The sequence below is a fragment of the Anabas testudineus genome, chromosome 2 (assembly GCF_900324465.2).
Source record: "Anabas testudineus chromosome 2, fAnaTes1.2, whole genome shotgun sequence".
Lineage (NCBI taxonomy): Eukaryota > Metazoa > Chordata > Actinopteri > Anabantiformes > Anabantidae > Anabas > Anabas testudineus.
The window spans coordinates 17,175,720-17,194,527 of NC_046611.1; the positions used below are offsets into that span (position 1 = coordinate 17,175,720).

At 40.0% G+C, this 18,808-nt stretch overlaps 1 protein-coding gene across 4 annotated transcripts in view; it reads left to right on the plus strand.

The window, feature by feature from the left end:
• Positions 1-18,808, plus strand: part of tnikb (TRAF2 and NCK interacting kinase b) — a 48,432-nt gene that overhangs the window by 8,668 nt on the left and 20,956 nt on the right. For 3 of the 4 annotated variants that reach the window (XM_026363203.1, XM_026363204.1, XM_026363205.1), the window contains exons 3-15: positions 6,997-7,053; positions 7,260-7,385; positions 8,132-8,242; positions 8,403-8,493; positions 8,572-8,702; positions 10,105-10,159; positions 10,723-10,801; positions 11,522-11,697; positions 11,781-11,847; positions 12,296-12,494; positions 12,787-12,903; positions 15,045-15,254; positions 17,002-17,304. In XM_026363203.1, coding sequence (XP_026218988.1) covers positions 6,997-7,053; positions 7,260-7,385; positions 8,132-8,242; positions 8,403-8,493; positions 8,572-8,702; positions 10,105-10,159; positions 10,723-10,801; positions 11,522-11,697; positions 11,781-11,847; positions 12,296-12,494; positions 12,787-12,903; positions 15,045-15,254; positions 17,002-17,304 — 1,722 coding nt within the window. The remainder of the gene's footprint in view (positions 1-6,996; positions 7,054-7,259; positions 7,386-8,131; positions 8,243-8,402; positions 8,494-8,571; positions 8,703-10,104; positions 10,160-10,722; positions 10,802-11,521; positions 11,698-11,780; positions 11,848-12,295; positions 12,495-12,786; positions 12,904-15,044; positions 15,255-17,001; positions 17,305-18,808) is intronic. The other variant, XM_026363206.1, reaches the window with a different exon arrangement.

Sequence of the window (18,808 nt, forward strand, 5' to 3'; positions counted from 1 at the left end):
ATATTGTAAGACAGAGATGCAGTTGCTTGCTAACCAAACATATGAGTGAAAGCGTGCTGCTCTGCAGGTGTTAAAATACCTCTGGAGATAACAGCCGCAGTTAAATCCGGCTTTTTCGAAACACTATCCCCAGACAAAATGTACATGCACCACCTAGTCCAACAGGAATGTAATCCACAGAAGTAGGAAACCATAGGGTAGAGGTATTTATCACCATTGAAATAGAAATATCTTGTTTTAAAGGCATAGATTTCAGTTAATGCTAAATGACCGCAAACAGACACAAAACGAAAAAGATAGAAGATATAAAATGACTAAAAAGACATAAGATTTCCTAGAATAGAAACAAAATGAATCCTGAGAGACAAAAATGACATGACTATCAACAAGAGGCATTGAATACCCACAAAATATACAACTAGAAAAAAAAAAAAACCCTAAAGTGATAAAGCTATTTGAGAACCTACCGTAGACGTAAAAAACACCATAAACAGCTGAAAAGAAGGAGATTATCATATCCATCCATGCTGATAGGAGAACTATTCTTTAATTAATTGTGTTATGAAAGACACAAATTTAAGAACAGAAAAGATAAAAATAGAATTCATGGTTGTATATTAGCCTACCTGCTGTGAATTTGCTAATAGATTTGCCCCTATAATTTCTGCCAATTTATAACCTTCTGTCCAGGAAACATCATAACAACGACCTTAAATCAAAGTAGTGGAGTGAAAATACTGAGTTACCTGCTAATTCTGTGACTTTCTTTTACCCAGAGCAAATTTCAATTTGCTTTCAAATTGTTTTTCTACCATCAGGTTTGTGAAAAATATTAATATCTGGATGATAGCAGAATATTTTCAGTTAATAGACAGCACGAAAGTCTAAAAAATACACTTGGAGTTGATATTTTATCTGTCGATTTCCAGGAGTCTAGGTGTCTTGTTGAGCAGCACAGTTGCAGCTTTAGTGAATCAAACTTTGATCGTACATGTTTCAGTGTTTCAGGGGTGAAAAAGCTCGGAGGCAGGATTAAAAAAAAAGGCTGAGTTTTTTATTGGACTTGATTAATCAAGTGGAGTTAATCCGGTTTGTTACAGTGTATTGATTGAACCACAGAGGGGCTCTTTCAACCTGTGAGCTGTATCCCTGTAAATATCAGAACTAATTTTGTCCTCTAATTTTACCTCTAACTGCTGGAAAGGAGAAGATATGTGACATATAATAACCATTTAAACACTGGATGATGAATATAAGAAGCAGCAATGGTTCATGCTCCTCTGAGGAATGTAAACATGATAACATAATGGGTATATAATGACAGAATGACACATCTATACAGTGTTCACTTGTCACAACTACACTGAAAGTAGATTTCTCCGCTATAGTCATTTAGATTGAACTACAACGCATATATCTGGTTTAAAGGCACTCCCAACGATACCGCCTCCTACGATTGTGTCTTCTTTTCATCAGATTCCTTGGGAGCTGCGGGATTTTTATTCTAAATCAGCTGCAAACACACAACGTAAACAAAAATGTTTGATTTAGCTCAGAATGCAAATTTACTGCTCCATTTAAAAACCTGCTCTGAATCTGGTGTTCTGACGTCACAGCCTTTTGCGTACTAGGCTTAAATGTTCTCTTTTTTTACTTCCCAGGAATATCTAATAAATAATAAACACAATTTATCTCGTTCATTTTCTAAAAAGGCAGGCATATGTTATTGACAATGCAGTTTGATTTTAAACACACAACTGCAGAAAAATGAAAATGATTATTGCACTTTTCAAGTGCTTTAAGTCCTCTTGAAAACACATCGACTTATCTGTTCTCTTGCGTCTGACCATGTTTGCAGTGCTGACCTGAGGCTGTTACTGCATGCAGTTGATGGGAAGAGAAATTATTTGCATGCAGCTATGAGTATATGTTGTTTTGGCTGTTTGACGTACAGAAACTTCACTGAAACTGTTGGACGTTATTTGTAACATCAGGCCTGTCTCAACACCTGTTGCTCTTCTCTCTGGTTTGGAGATATAGGCCTGCGTGTCTCATTCAGCAGCTTTACAGTTGCAGCATCAGAGATTTTCTGTAACTTCCTGAATCAGCCAGATAAAAATCTATGCCCACTTCAGGCAGCAGTTTCACTTAAGCGGACCTGACTTGCTTGACCACATTGCCAAGACTGATGTGGGTTGAGACAAAGATCTACTGTTAAAGTGAGAGCTATGTCTTCCAGTTCAGCTCCCCGTTTATCCAAATCATTTCAATCCAAAACCCACATTACTGGTCGACTCCTTCACTGGGGGCAGCGACTCACACCGGACCTGAAGAGATCAATCCACCATTGTGTGGCAGAGAATCATGGCTTTAGACTCAGAGCTGCTGTCATCTAAACTGTTTCACGCTTGTCTGCTGAAGCACACAGGTCACATTTAAGTTCATTTTGATACATTCTTTGTCTAGTATGAGCTACTACAGCAGCAGTAGTGACTTAAATGTAATTCATTTTGAAAGGTTTAATACCTACTGAATACTGACACACCACCAGAATTTCAAGCTTTACAAGACTTTGCATGACCTGCAGATACTGTACTCATGTTAAAGCTGAGAAACAACCGGAAGAAACAAATGCACCTGTGACCTGTCACGCTACTTTTATCCGTGCATTTGACAGTGGAATGTAAGTTGCAAAGCAGTGAAAATGAGTTGCTTTTTATATTTGTTTCAGTACATACCTGTACTACTGTTCAGTCCTCTGTTTGCTAACACACAGTCATGCAAGCATGTGCATACTAAAAATCTGGATCATCTTTAACCTAAAAAGAAGGGAGCGTTATGGTGAAAATCCCTGGGAACGCTGTGACCTCTATTCCTGATATTCAGTCATTTTTTTATTGCCAAAAAATCATAATGCCAGTTGAAAAAGGTGATGGTTTAGATATCTCTGGACACAGTGGCTGTCTGTGTTCAGCTTAAAGATGACTCAAACCACTGCAATCCGCAACAGCCACTTTGTCACAATAATATATCAACAAAGTGGATCAGCATTTGCTTTTTCCACAGACTTCTACATGTTTTACGTGTAGGGATGGAGACTGAGTTTGTATCTTGCCTCTCTCCGTTTGTTTCTGTCTCGTCGTAATGTGTCAGGACTTGTGTTCGTGTTAGGAATGTGAGACTTGTCTGAACGCGGAACCTAAGATGTGTTTTTACGCCTCAGGCTGCCTCAAAAGGATAGTCTGCCCTTTTCCATCTCCAGTCATCCTCCTCCTCACCTGCCACCTCCCTCTGTTCTTGCTCTGTCGCTATCTTTATCTCTCCCTTGCTGCATGTGCGTGTGTTCGTGCGTGTATGTGTGTGAGATTTAATACAGCTTCCTCATGCCATCATGATTCTGCCATAATCTCGCTCACACAAACACACACACACAAACACACACTGGGAGCCTGGTGTCACCTTTGGGAGATTGTTTGGCCGGCCATCAATGTCGGAGGAAGAGAGATAGCAAAACAAAGCCTGCCTTAGACGTTATCTCTTCCAATCATCTCCTCTGTTTTATCTTCTTCACCCTTTATTGCTTCATTGGGGTGGATCGCTGCCATTTGTCCTGCAGTCACAGCAACACTTCACACACTTAACCTGTGATCCAAGAAGCACAGGTTGCACAGTAGCTTTGCATATATAATACACAATATCCCAGGAACCCCAAGAATCTTTAGGACTTGACAGTAAGCCCTGGAAAACACTTAGTAAGACTGCAGCAGCAGCATGGCTATAGATCTTGTTTCGAAAGCAAAGGTCACAGTCATGGACAGATTGTACGAAAATGGGCCTCTTAGCACGGACATGGGAACCACCTCTAAAGGCTCCTCAGACAGAGGGAGTTTTTTGTAGGTTTAGGTTTTATTTCCACCTTATAGTTCCTGGTACTTTCAGGAACCTTCCCTCTAGTAAAAGTCCCTCTAGTGCAATGTCATTTGCATTTCCATAGCAGGGACAAACCCCTGGGAAGATTAAGCAATTACCCTGTTCTTCCAACTCACGCCACTCCTGATGCTCACTCTCCATTACAGTATCTTTAATCATTCTCAAATGATGATTACAGTGAGACAATCTATAGGGCAATTACTGCCTTATTATAGCAAGCAAAACAAAACTAGTTTCTTGCTCAGCTGGTTTTGAAGAATGCTGCATAGTATCTGACTAATTAGCAACATTCGGCTCTGCAGGCCCCACCCTGAGAGCCCTTGATCCTTCAGAAAATACCACCCCCTGACCAGGTTCCTCTGATGGCACCACAGGTAGAGGAACTAAGATCCAAACAAGATTCTCAGTCCTGGGGAAAAGCCCCTTTGGTTGAAATGAGGCCTTTGCATCTTTTTTTGTTTGTTTGTTTACATATTTTGATAGTTTTGTGTCTTTAACTGACCCCTGCATCCCTCAAACAAGAAACATGTTATTTTGTGCAGAGGCACAGGCCCATTGGTCACCTGACTTCTCAGGTGTGCATGGTACGTGTTCAGCCATCAATCCATGGTTTTAGCAGAGGTAACAGAGAGTACAGCAACACTGAAAACACAATCTGTCTAGTTAGTAAAACCCTGCCATCTGTAATGTTTTTAACTTCTTAATTGTTAATTAACATAGTTTTAAGGGGGGGGGATTGCATTAAGTTAGAGAAGCTAGTGGAACAGCAGTTAGTGCAGATGTAATGTAGCTCATCTGCTCACTCTGTTTCCTGACACCTCCCATTAACCATGAATGCTTCCAGTTGTGCTTTCATTCTGAACGCTCTGATTGCACATTCTCTATTGAAGCAGTGAACTTGGTAACTCCCTGGTAACTTATGCATCACCTGTTGTAACAAATGGAAAGCTTTGAATGGCTGAGGTCTCTTTTTGTCTTTTGGACGGTCACATCTTGACTTTATGCCTCCTTGATTGACTAATCTGATACTAAAACAGGAATATTGTGTAGAATATTGGATATAAGACAAAAAGATGAGAGACACAACAAGAGACAGACAGAAAGAGGTGAAAGAGAACAAGAGACTTTCCGTACTCTGAGGTGGTTTTCGGCCTGTCAGATACATTCAGTGTCTGATGCAACACTGAGTAACCAAGACACTGTGTGTGTGTGTGTGTGTGTGTGTGTGTGTGTGTGTGTGTGTGTGTGTGTGTGTGTGTGTGTGTGTGTGTGTGTGTGTGTGAGACTGTGCAACTCTGCAAGTGACCCAGAGTGTGAAATATCGCTTCCTCCTAACACACACTTGCACACAAACGCACACACATGCAGTACCATCACTTTGCCTCTTCCAACCAAACATTCGTTGCCCTCACCAGACAACCTGCCAGGTCTGTTGCTAAGTTACCACGAGGAAATGGTGTGTGTCTCTGTGTGTGATGGAGTGGTGTGGGGCTGGAGGTGGTGATGAGGATAAAGTTTCCTCTTTCTCACTTAAAAGTTAGACTTGTGTTTTTAACAGTGCAGCTTCTCGAGGTACAGTTTTATCCTCGGTAGGGCACTGGTTTCCAATCTATGGGTCCAGATCCTTCCAAAGAGTCACAGGACAGTGAATGAGAAGAATTCTATTATTGAAATAAATAGTTCAAATCATTGCTGTTTTTAGGTCATTGGATTCTAAGAAAGGCACATTACAGTTTAATTTAATTTAAGAAATAAATAGAAATGAAGAATTTAATGCACCTGAGTAGCTCTCTATAAGGAAACAATTTGCAAAGCTCCATCTGTTTTTAACGTAAATAGGAACATAGCTGTTACTGTTACTGAACTGACCAGTTTCTGCCTAATAAATTGTGTTCGTGTCAACATCCTATTTCCTGTTATGACAGGGAAAACTTTTCCATTGTAAGAGAAAAAGCAATTGAACTATTTGCATTTCCTTGTTCTCTATATTTTGGCCATTAAATGTGACCTGAAGTCACAAACATCAACAAACACAATATTTCTAACCAGGAATTTGCAATTGGTTCACTCACTTTTTCTTGCTACTGCAATGCTGTATTGTCAAATGAGAGTCATAGTAATTTAAAATCATACAACTATCTTTGTTGATGGATGATGTAAACATTTGCAGCTCCCAAAACAATAACTAATGTGTAAAGTCTTTTCCCAGCTGCTCAGTTTAGATGAAGCTCCAAACACTGACAAAAATGACTCAAACATTAAAAATCTAAACACAGAAAAATTAGGTTTATTCAGTTTGTCATTGCAAATCAATTTTACTGTCAACTGTCGCTACCTGTCCATTTGTGCATTTACCTACCAAAAACATTTATTTGCATCTGCATTTGCTTCTGAGAATGTCTAACACAGAAACAAAAGATGTATTGATGCGTGTTGTCCCTATATATTAAAGAGAAGCTGTACTTTCATTTGGTTTATGGTGCAACTCAGTAGTGCAGAATGTTTTTTGACATCACCATAGTCTAAAAGATAATTCTCTTTTTCTTTTAAACATATTCAGCACTCATATAAAAGCAGCAAGGAAATATCTTTTTATCTAACGTTGTTACAGGCAATTCATATGCAGCAGAACTGTAAGACATCCAGAGACCTAAATTTGACATGTTTTAGATTGAATGTGGCAGAATTATGTCAACCCACTGCAGAGATGCAGCTGCCATTTCCACAAGCTTCTAAATACAGTGGTGGGTCCTGAGATTGTTTGAACTCTGTCAGTTCTTCAAGTCTGATGAGAAGCAATTCTCAAATGTCTCACGTGTCAATAATATATGCTTGCATACATATGATCTGGTTGATTTTCAGCTAGAAAGAGCTATTAAAACCACTCGCAATCAAAACAATAAAACAGTGCCTGAAGTGATGATTTTTGTACGTAGCGACGCACACATGTCCACACACCTAAACAAATACGGATACATTTATCGTTGTACTGCAGCAATCAATAAAAAATAATCTTTAATTTCCCATCAGACAATAATCTTAAATGTTTTTCTCTGTGCCTTTCAGGGTCGCCATGTCAAAACAGGCCAACTTGCAGCCATCAAGGTTATGGACGTCACAGGAGTAAGTAACAAACACACAACACAAAACTGTGATCAATCGCATCAGATTCACACACATCTTAAGCACAAGTGACTTTGCTTGAGGGCACTTGAGCAGCAGTTTGTCATCACCAGACTCTGCTGTAGGGGTTTCTTTCTTACCCTTTTTTTTTTTATTTCACTGAGCATAGAAATTTTGTATCTACATTGTGTGTTTGTGTGGTTTAGGATGAGGAGGAGGAGATTAAAGCAGAGATCAACATGTTGAAGAAGTACAGCCACCACAGGAACATTGCGACCTACTATGGAGCCTTCATAAAGAAGAACCCTCCTGGGATGGATGACCAGCTCTGGGTACGTTACAGTTCATCACACAGTGGAAAATCAGTAATGTAGAATCAGACCTTTATCCCAGTAGCTACAGTACTGAGCTGTTTTTAAAAAGACATATAATCATGCGTCATATTCGTCAAGACATTTTTAAGCTGAAAAGACAGCATCATTTAGTTTGAACACACCCCCTACACATATTAAATGTTAATGTGATGTTGAATTCTTTGAGCGGAAGGCAAGGAACTGCACAAATTTGTTATTATTAATGACCATTTCATCCATCTTTTGATATTCTGTGTATATATATTCAGTTTTTAGTATTGCAGCTGTAAGAAAAGGCGAAACTGTATCCCTCTGGGATTAATAACGTTTTTTGAATCTTGAATCTTGAAATAAAATGTCCTACTTCAAAAGTGCATGTTAAATTTAGTGGTAATCAGTGTAAGAAGTAAGAACAGATCATGTACTTTGCATGGTGCAGGTCTTATGATTATACTGTATTTTGTTTATTAATCAGATTCTAAAAAGTAGCCAGTAACTAGTGGTAAACGAATAAATGCAAAGTAGTGGAGTACAGTAATAGTGGAATTAGTCTTTTTTAAATTAAAAATGAATTTATTGAGCAGACGAACCACAGAGGACAAAATGTTCCTGTGGATTAGATTACAGACGGCTCATCAAGAGTCTGTAATTTCAAAGGAGTTAGATTAAAAGTGGACGTGAAGCCGTATGCAAATGAGTGCAGTGACTGTTTGTGATGTATGCAGCTGGTGATGGAGTTCTGCGGGGCCGGCTCGGTTACGGATCTGATCAAAAACACCAAAGGGAACTCTCTGAAGGAGGAGTGGATTGCATACATTTGCAGAGAGATCCTCAGGGTGAGAACTGAAACTGAAATGAAAGTAAACACCAACATCAAAATACCCAAAACATCTACTGTACTGTACTTGTACTACAGTACATCTTATTTTAAAAACTAAACATTAGTATTAAAACACTGCAAACACCTAAATTCAGTCATGCATCATTTGTGTCCAGGGTCTGACCCATCTCCATCAGCACAAGGTCATTCACAGGGATATCAAAGGCCAGAACGTGTTGCTGACCGAGAATGCAGAGGTTAAACTCGGTGAGAGGACACACACATACAATACATTTACTTTTAATAATATTGAATAATTTACTAAAACGATTTTTGTTTGTGCAGTGGACTTTGGTGTGAGCGCTCAGTTGGACCGTACAGTGGGACGGAGGAACACTTTTATTGGGACGCCATACTGGATGGCTCCGGAGGTCATCGCCTGTGATGAGAACCCCGAAGCCACATACGACTTCAAGGTAAACCTGACGTCTGTGTGTGTGTGTGTGTGTGTGTGTGTGTGTGTGTGTTTGCAAGGCTTTCATTGCTAGGACCAGCATGAATGTGTAACATTTTTAAAAAGTAAGGAAATTTTAGCCGGTCGTCACAATGAGAAGGGTGTTTAAAGATTAGTTCAGGGCTAAGACTAAAAAAATTAAACAGAGTAGATTAGCATGGCAACAACAACTCTAACCAAGCACATATGTGTGCATACATGTCATATAAACTGCATGGACACCCGCCCGTCAGGTTGCCACACTCAACTGAGCATGCTCAGATGGAAGCAACCAATTCATTTAATCTCCTGAAAATATTTAACATAATATAAAACAGCAGCCATTTATTACTGGAAAGTTGTTTGTAGAGGTGGTTATGTTATTATGGAGAATCTGAATCAGATGACTCTAAACATACTCACACACAGTAAGTAAAGGTTGCTGCAGCTCATAGTAGAAGATTGTAAAGCATAATTAGGCAGGTAGCTTAACAAATTACATTACATACAAACTGAGCATTTTTAGGTGCAGAGCATATTTCTATATAAAAAAGTAGAATAATAGTAGAATATAACATCACAGTGAGTAATCGAACTTTATTTTAAAATCAAAAATATCTACAGGTTTAATTCTAGCCTTTAGATATTTCTTTGTTCTCCTTCAGTCACTTGTGGTCTGTCGTGCTCCCGTTTGCTCACCACACAAAGAAATCATAACATTTGTACTTGTTCTTTCGTGTAAATACAGTTTCTGCTGCTTTTTCTTCTTAGATAGCCTTTGTAGAACTCCCAAAATCCAATAACTCATCAGTAAATAAGGCAAAATGCTTGTAGCTGTCTACAAGCAACACCAACTGACCTTTACAAAAATCTATAAAGTGATCATATGTGTTGCATTTTTTGGGAGACATTTATTGTGTTTTCTCACAGAAACAGCAACAAAACCCACTAAACCAGCAATGTTCACACAGTCTCCTGCAGCCATCGCTGTATTAAAGCTGTGCAGTAATGGGGACAGGAGGAATCCCTGTAGCTACAGCCCCTGGAGGACGAGCTCCGCACTGTTAGGACGCCATTAACTTCCACTCTCTGGAGCTTCAGTTCACCGTACAACACTACCGTCAACTTTAAATAGCAGTTTGCAGGCTGATATATGCAGATAAATGAAATTACAAAAACGAGCAGAGAGATAAAGTTGATCAAATGTTAGAATGAGGCCGTAAATCTACAGTAGCACCGACAGATGGGTCATTTTTGTCTCTGTATTTTTATCACTTAACAAGTACACTAACCAGTGGACCAGCCTCCCAAAAACATGATGTGTTAAATCGTTCTGTGGATGTGAAAGTTTTCAGTTTCCCGTTTCTCTCTCACTCTTTCTGCAGAGTGATCTGTGGTCGCTCGGTATCACAGCTATAGAGATGGCAGAGGGAGCACCACGTAAGTGTGAAACATCACTGATCGCACTGTTATCAGTGGACACAGATTACAGTTTGTCTGCAACTGAAAAGTCTAAATCTATTTCTGTTTTGTTCCTTTCCTCTTCCACTCCGCTCTTCTCTTTGCATTCTTGTCTCTTTGTTTTTCTTTTCTTTACTCTTTTCTCATGTCTCTTCCTTTCCTTCGTTTTTTGTTTCTTCTATCGCGTTCTTTACTCCTTCCTGTCTCTTACCTTTCTCTGCTTCCTTTCTTCATTTCTTATCTCCTCATTTTCCTTTTCTCTTGTCATGTCCATGTTGTCTCATCTCGTCTTTTCTCATCTTCTTTTGCTTCTTTATCTTTCCTTCATGTTTCAACCTCTCTTTTTGTGCTCCTTCCTTTGTCTCATGTTGTCTTGTTTCATTTTGTTTTTTTGCCTGTTTTTCGTTTTATTCCCTTTCCTTGTTCCCTTTCATTTCCTCTTTTTTCTCTCCCTCTTGCCCCATCTGCCTTAATTCTCTCCTCTTTTTTTTTTCTTGTCTACTGCCCTCTACTTTTCCTCTGTTCCATTCTCGCCCCCTCAGCTCTTTGTGACATGCATCCAATGAGAGCACTCTTCCTCATCCCCAGAAATCCTGCCCCCAGACTCAAGTCTAAGAAGTGGTGAGTCACTGTGTGCTAAAAGACACACAAATAATTATGGAGTCACAAATACACACACAGAGGGATGAATATTTGCTATGCACCTGCACAGTTCTGTGGTTCTTATGCCTCCTCAGTGTTCATATGTACTGCAGTGAACTGATTAGCAGGAACCTACACAATCTCACACACCGTTACACACAAAGGTTCAGTTTAAGGGGATTAAGCTGAGCTCAAACTGGATGTTTGTAGAATTGTATGCATAGACATCTTAAATACTTTAGAGAGAAAATAAAAACACTGGTGAAAAACAACAACACAGCCTCATCAGTATCTTGGCAGTAGGAAATAATCATAATAATTATATTTTTTATTATTTTCAATAATTGTTATGCCCCGCCCTACCCACTACAGATTACTTGGATCAGGTGTCAATCCAAAACTGGAAAATACCTTCTTGAGTGTGGAGCGAGAAAAGACAAAGAGAATTAGTATCTTCCAGCTTCTGCTTGGCTGAACACACCTGATCCAGGTGATCAGCAGGTATAGGTTAGGTAGGAACAGTTGGACAACAAGCAGGACAGGGGTCACATCACTAGTTTCCCTAAAGTTGCTGGTAATAATGAAGTGCTTTTTCTAAAGTAGAAGTAGAATGCAGTGGTTTTTTATTGTGGCATGGTTAGTTTATTTCAGTAAAGGGTCTGAGTGACCACTGGTCGTTTGTCTACCTTGTGCATCCAGGTCGAAGAAGTTCCAGTCCTTCATCGAGAGCTGTTTGGTGAAGAGTCACAGCCAGAGGCCGAGCACAGAGCAGCTCCTCAAACATCCGTTCATCAGGGACCTTCCCAACGAGCGGCAGGTCCGCATCCAGCTGAAGGACCACATCGACCGCACCAAGAAGAGGAGGGGGGAGAGGGGTGAGTAGGCACCCCCCCACTGCTCATCAACACAGCACAGTAAAACACATGGAAGCTAACCTGAACGTGTTTGTATCCTCCAGACGAGACAGAGTACGAGTACAGTGGCAGTGAGGAAGAGGATGAGGAGAGGGACGTTGGAGAGTCCAGGTATGACTACTACTGCTGGTAGTACTGTACTACTGTAGTATCAGAACTGCAACCAATACTACTGCTAATGCTACTACAACTGCTACTTCAACTTAGTTCAGCAGTAACAAGCATTTCTGCCTCTAGTGAAACTACTACTACCACTTCTAATGCCACTTTAGAAAGCTCTGTTACAGCTACTACTGCATTTGCATCTCTAATTCTACTGGTACTTCTACTGCGTTTACTGCTACTGTCGCTACTACTAGCAACAGCAATGTTACTACAGTATTAGTACTGCTATAATTACTGCTACTAATAGCAGTAACTACTAGGTTTCTAGTAGCACTGCTGCAGCCACAGTTACTGCTTTAGCTGCGTTGAATGTTACATTAGAACCTCTGTTACATAATGAAACGGTTATGTTGTAATCAAATGGCTGATTTTCCCACGACTGGTCTTCTTCCAGTTCCATCATCAACATTCCCGGAGAGTCCACTCTGAGGCGGGACTTTCTGCGTCTGCAGCTGGCCAATAAGGAGCGTTCGGAGCTGATCCGGCGTCAACAGCTGGAGCAGCAGCAGAATGAGGAACACAAGCGCCAACTACTGGCTGAGAGGCAGAAACGAATCGAGGAGCAGAAAGAACAGAGGCGGCGGCTGGAGGAGGTAGCTTTGATGTGTTATTACTTTGGTAGATGAAGTACGGTATGGTAGCACAGTATTAAAAACTAAAAAACTAAATGAGAGCAGCTGTGTGCCAGTTTCAGCCTGTGGTTGTTTTAAGGTGTGAAAAACCTTTGATTATAAAATGTCTTCATTGCAAAGTCCCACCACACCTGTGATGTTAGCACCTCAGCTTATCGAAATGTCAGGGAAACACACCTGATGTGCACACACACACACACACACACACACACACAGATAAAGCGTTGTTGTGTAAAATGTTTTCCGCCCACAGCAACAGCGCCGGGAGCGAGAGCTGAGGAAGCAGCAGGAGCGAGAGCAGAGGAGGAGGTATGAAGAGATGGAGCAGCTCCGCCGTGAGGAGGAAAGAAGGCACGCAGAGAGAGAGCAGGTAAACACCAGATGTTACGTCACACGTAGCTTCTCAGTTCATCTCTCAGTTTGCTGATGTAACCTCTGCACTTTACTAATATAATTCACACAACTCTGCTAACCTGGCTGTAACTGGCAAAATACTAAACGTTAATGTCTTCAGGTGCATAAGAAAGTGTTTTATCAACTGTAAACACTACTGGTGAAGACTGACAGTCACTTTGAAACTGACAGTTTTTAGTTAAAGCCAAAGTTAAAGTTCTACTACTTCCAGTACCTGAGCATGACTATGATAACAGATCAGACAGTCTTTTTTAGTTTTCAGCCAAATGAACATTAATCCGATCGTTTTTCATAGTTTTCTGTGCACATATGTGATTCCCACTGGTTTACATTAAACAGGTGAATTTAGACTCATTCTGTGAGTACTACACAGCTTATACAAGTATTTCACCCTCTCTGTCTTCAATCAGAGATAAACAATAAAGACAAAACAAGCAAGTTGCATTGTGGGAAATCTAGTGCCTCTGGAGCATAAGCTTAGTTTTATTACTATTGTTGTCTAGTGGATCATACTTTTTAAATAGAGTCAACGTTTGTTGTACTGTTGGATGCAGTGTTAGAAAATGGTAGGATCTCAGACACAGTAGCACCATGTATCTAACATACCATCCAACAGGGGAGACACTGCAAATGGCAGCATGACTAACAGGTAACTTTTCCTGCAGTGCAATGCTTTCATAACATTTTGCCATTCAAATATCTATTCACTGCCTCTTGCACAGTTGATATCAAGCTGATCTTTAACATCCGTCTTTCTTGCATGTCTTTCTGTTCCACTAAATACGGCCCCCTGCTGGTTCTCCCTTTTTATCTCCTCCTTGTCTATTTCTGACTAAATCCCTACTTTCACACCTCTTCAATAAATCTATGTTTTTCCTCCTTCATCTTCTTTTCTCCTATTTCCTGCTCTGCTGACGTCACTGGTTGCCTGGGCTCCTATTTGCTTCTCACCTGCCTGGGTGCTCTCTGATTGGCTGCGTGTGATGCTGACCCGGGTACTGATGGGTTAGGAGTATATCCGTAGACAGCTGGAGGAGGAGCAGAGGCAGCTGGAGATCCTGCAGCAGCAGCTCCTGCAGGAGCAAGCCTTACTGCTGGTAACATCACACACTCACGTTAATGAAAAGCAGAAGTTTAGCCGTTTTCCTGAACTCCACGTGTTTAAGACCACAATAACAAAAGGCTGGTGACCATGGAAACAGGAAGATGCAAGTTCCACGTCAGCCTATTTGCTGTTTACACACAAATCGTGATGTGGCAACGACGACAGAACCGCGCATCAGATCCTAAAAACGTCAGCAGACATCAAATTAATCAGCGGATGTGGCAATGTGTCGATAGCTGACGGTCCTGACTTTATTCAGCTTCATTGTTCATCGTGATGCTGTTGTTCTTTTTCAATGACATCCAACAAGACAGCAATTAAACTGTTCAGCAAGGGCTCTAGTTTTACCCACAAGGGTTTTTTTTCGTCGACTGCTGCAGATTTTCACACTTACCTCAGATAAATGCCAGACATTTAAACTAATAAGAAGGTGTGAGGAAGGCACATAGACAGTTTTAAAGTGAGCATCCAGGCTGATCAGTCGATGGCGTTTGGTTTTTTTAGAGTAATAGATCAAATATTATGAGGATATGTAGGCTTGAACATGTTTTATACTTGATCACTGTAAGTTTTAGCCAATATGCTAATATGATTCTGTTCCACTAACTGATTCCTTCCTTCAAGAAGGAAGAGGTTTTTTTATGTTTCAACTACTGGAAGTAATGCTAAAAGGTTTTTCCACAGTAGTACCAGTGTTTGGCCTTTGGAATAGAAATCTGTCCATACACAGGACTTTCATATAAGAAATAATAGACTGGACGGTGTCCTGATCAATGTACATAATGACCAGGTGTAGGCAAGTAAAGCTACAATACAGCTGAAACATAGATGTTATTCTGTCTGAATGTTCTTAACAAGTAGATTGAAGATGATTGAAGATGAGCTTTACTTTGACGTCAAAGGTTATGCATAAACAAAGACTTCCTATTCGCCCATATGGAAACTCCCTCATTTCTCCGGCATTCACCTGTTGTCTTCCCTCTGTTGTGCAGGAGTACAAGAGGAAACAGATTGAGGAGCAGCGGCAGGCCGAGCGGCTGCAGAGGCAGCTGCAGCAGGAGAGAGCGTACCTGGTGTCGCTGCAGCAACAACAGCAGCAGCAGCAGCAGGAGCCACCAAGACCACCGCAGGACAAGAAGCAGCTCTACCACTACAAAGACCAGGCACCCAGCAGCAACGACAAGCCCGCCTGGGCTAAAGAGGTAGTTGAGATGCACACACGCGGACACACACACACACAAATAAAGAGAAAAAAATCCCCATCACAAACGTAACTCATTTAATACTTCTTCTTCAACACTCTAAAATTGTTTGAACACTGTAAAATATCATATACTGTTTATTATGTTGTATACGTAATATTAACGTATAAGATCTTAATGATTTTCTCAGTTTTAAACTAGAAATATAATTTTTTTAGACTTGTCCAGACACTAGATGTTGTCAAAAAGCTTTTTCTTCTATAACTAAATCAAGCTGAACCACTGTGATTAAATTTTTTTCCATGTTTATTTTTTTACAATGGTGGGAAACTCAACACTCAAGTATGCGCACACACTCAGACAGACACTGAACCAGGGCAAACACAGACAAAAGACCAGTTCTGAATGTTTGAACACGAAAACATCCACTGAGCAGCATCTCCATTAGTACTTACACCTGTTCAGCCACAGTGAAGGAGCTTGCGTTGCTTGTACTGTGGTAGATTTCATTCATAAAAACACCCATTAGATTAGATGAACTCCGCAGGGTTATCACTGTGTTTCTGTTGTTGTGGAGTTTTGTTCCCTACAGGTATCATCTGAACTCTACCTGAAGAAGACTCTGTCTCATCTGTGGCAATGTCTAAAAACAGTGTTTTCTGATTATATATTAGCTGCAACAGTGGGACAGTACGTGCTGTGAGATGCATCTATTACTGATGGTTTTATGTGCTACGTTTGTCAAACTAGTTTCATTCTAAAATTATATTTACCTTATTAAGTTAATGAGCACATTTCACAGATTTTTTTCGGTGAATTAACCATCTTAAGGCCTTTGCTCGTCAAAGATGACTAATTCTCTCTAGTACAGTGACTATTATGTAAGAAATACATAATTAAATATGTATAAAGCTGGACAAAGTATTTTGGAATGACTGTTTTATCTATTTTGGTCTTAATGCCGATGTATGAACCTTTTACATATGCATCACAAATCCTCCTGCAGCCATTATGGATAGAGTTAATTGGATAAACACCAATTGTCTAGTGAGATTAGATTTTATTCCAAATTTAGGTCAGTGTGATGTCTTGGTGTTTTGACAGCCGTGTTTAGCAGTTAACTTTCACAGTCACAGACAACGTTACATCTACATCCTAGAAATATGCCACTGCTTTATCAGAATTAAACATAGTTACTTATAGTTGCACAGGTTATCCTAGTAAACTAGATTTTAAAAATGCATCTCATAAAAAAAATATCTATAGTGTTGTAACCTGTGCAGCTCTATTGCTGAGTAGCATCTCAGCACAAACATTTTCACTTTGTATCTTTGTTTTTTTGTACTAAAAGAGAATAAGAATTTCAATGGACATTACTTTACAATATATGTTTTGTTAAAACACCTTTTTATGATTTCATTAGACTCACAAGTTGAGACTACAGCACTTTAAACAGAAGCACAAATCACATATTTTAATACAAAGTCACCTAAGTCCCTATGATTAGCTATTAGATCACAAAATCACTGAGGTCACTTTACAATGTACAGCTCAATAATGTAATAATATAATAAACAAACTTTAAATTATATAGAACACCGGACAATTCATTTTAAATTTAGAAATGGTATCAGCTGATCCAAAATGGCTGCCGGAGAGTTTGTTCTATCAAATTAAAACACCTTCTGTTTTCCAGGCTGTGTGTTCGTTTACCTTCTTCGCTGTAAACACTGACCTTACTCCCCAGGTGATGCGTCGAGCTCAGAGCAACTCGCCTCGCATGCCTCCCAAGAAATACCACTCCTTTAAGGAGACGCGAGATATCAACCTCGACAACCTCCTCTTACTCCCCGGTTACAAACCTCGCCCCCGTCCCCCCTCCTACCCTGCCCATGTCAGTCCCGTAAGGGATGACGCACATGTACCTCGAATCCGTATCACATGTGTCCCTGAACCAGACCCTGAACCACCTCAGCCAGTGATGCGCCGGCAGAGCCCCGACTCCAGGATCCAGAGCTCAGAATCCAGGGGCCGAAGCCCAGGCCGCCGGGTCAGTCAGAGAATAAGCGGACTCTTTACTCCTGTCTCATCCTACAGTCTGTCCAGGCTGACTCACTAACACTGGCCGGTGGCATGGTGATTATTTAGTTTCTCTAACCAGGTGGACTTATGATATGGACGCCGCTCTTTTCAATTCTCCTCATATCACACCGGGAATTTCCTCTTTCATTGGTGGTTGGGGCTCCTAATCTTCACTTTCATTCCAAAACTAAGGCTGACTTCCACCTCTCGTCTAAAAATACTGAATTTATTTCACTTCTTTTACACAAAGTTAAGCAAGAATTGAGAACTAAGAACTAATATATGGCAGTTTAGTTTATGCTTTAAGGTCAGCTCTACCACTGTGGACAATTTTGGGGCTCATTTAATCGCTCAAATGTGAATAAGAGATTGATGCAGGGAAGAACCCATAAATTGCTTTTAAATGTTTAATTACTTTTTACCTAGCCTGTGGATGTGGATGAATTTGCAAAGGCAAATCTTTAAAACCTAAATGATATGATACGATGCAGTTTGCGCTAGTTGCCCATTTATGGAAATATAAAATGCTTACAGTACAAAATAACTTAAACTACTGAATAACTGAATTTGAGAGAGGAAGTAAACTTGGTTGATGATGCAAAAAACGGCAAAAACAAACATAATTAGCTCCTGGGAATAAATCCCCTGTTCTTCTTTTTCTCTTTTAATGTTTGTCACGCTTTTCCCTCCACAACCTTGAATCTGCTTTAATCTCAACCTTCACTTTATTTCCTATTTACAGGTTACTGACAGTGTCTGGGTGCTGCAGGTTGACTTTCATTAGTGGGACAGTTTTCATCTTTACTCCAGTGGCTCTCATTCTCGTGGTTTCATTACCATTATTATAATAAAACTGTCATTTCTGAGTAACAACTGCAGATTTAAAGTTTTTTCCAGTGATATACTAATGTGTACAACATAGAAGGGGAAAGTTCACCTTTTATTATGATTGATTTGAAACAATAAGCTACAAAAACAACTAAAGAGAATGAGAGCTTCTGTTTCAGTGCATGTTGTTGTGTAATATATATGAACCAGTAACTCCAACAACTCAAACTAACTCAAACTCAAACTAACATCAACTTTCCTTCAGCAGGGTTTGTTTACTGATCAGGTTGCAGATTGTTCTTAATTTCTTATATTTTTCTTTGTTGGTTAGTTTTATTTAGCCTCACACACCTAACAAACATGAACCTTTGACACTTTTAGCTGTTTTTACTTAGATATGCATGTTGTCATTCAAAATCCCCACGTGTCCTCAAGCAAACTAACACCAGTGTGTGTTTTCTAAAAAAGACGTGAGTGCAGAAAATACACGTCATTGCTCCATATTTGAACTCTGCTGGTGTTTTTCTCACTATACATAAATCAGGGCTATTTAAAAGTGCACACTCACATGTGAATCCACACACATTTAGGGCACACCTCCAGGCCTGTCCTCCAGTGGCAGCTGGTGGACTGATGTAGGGCAG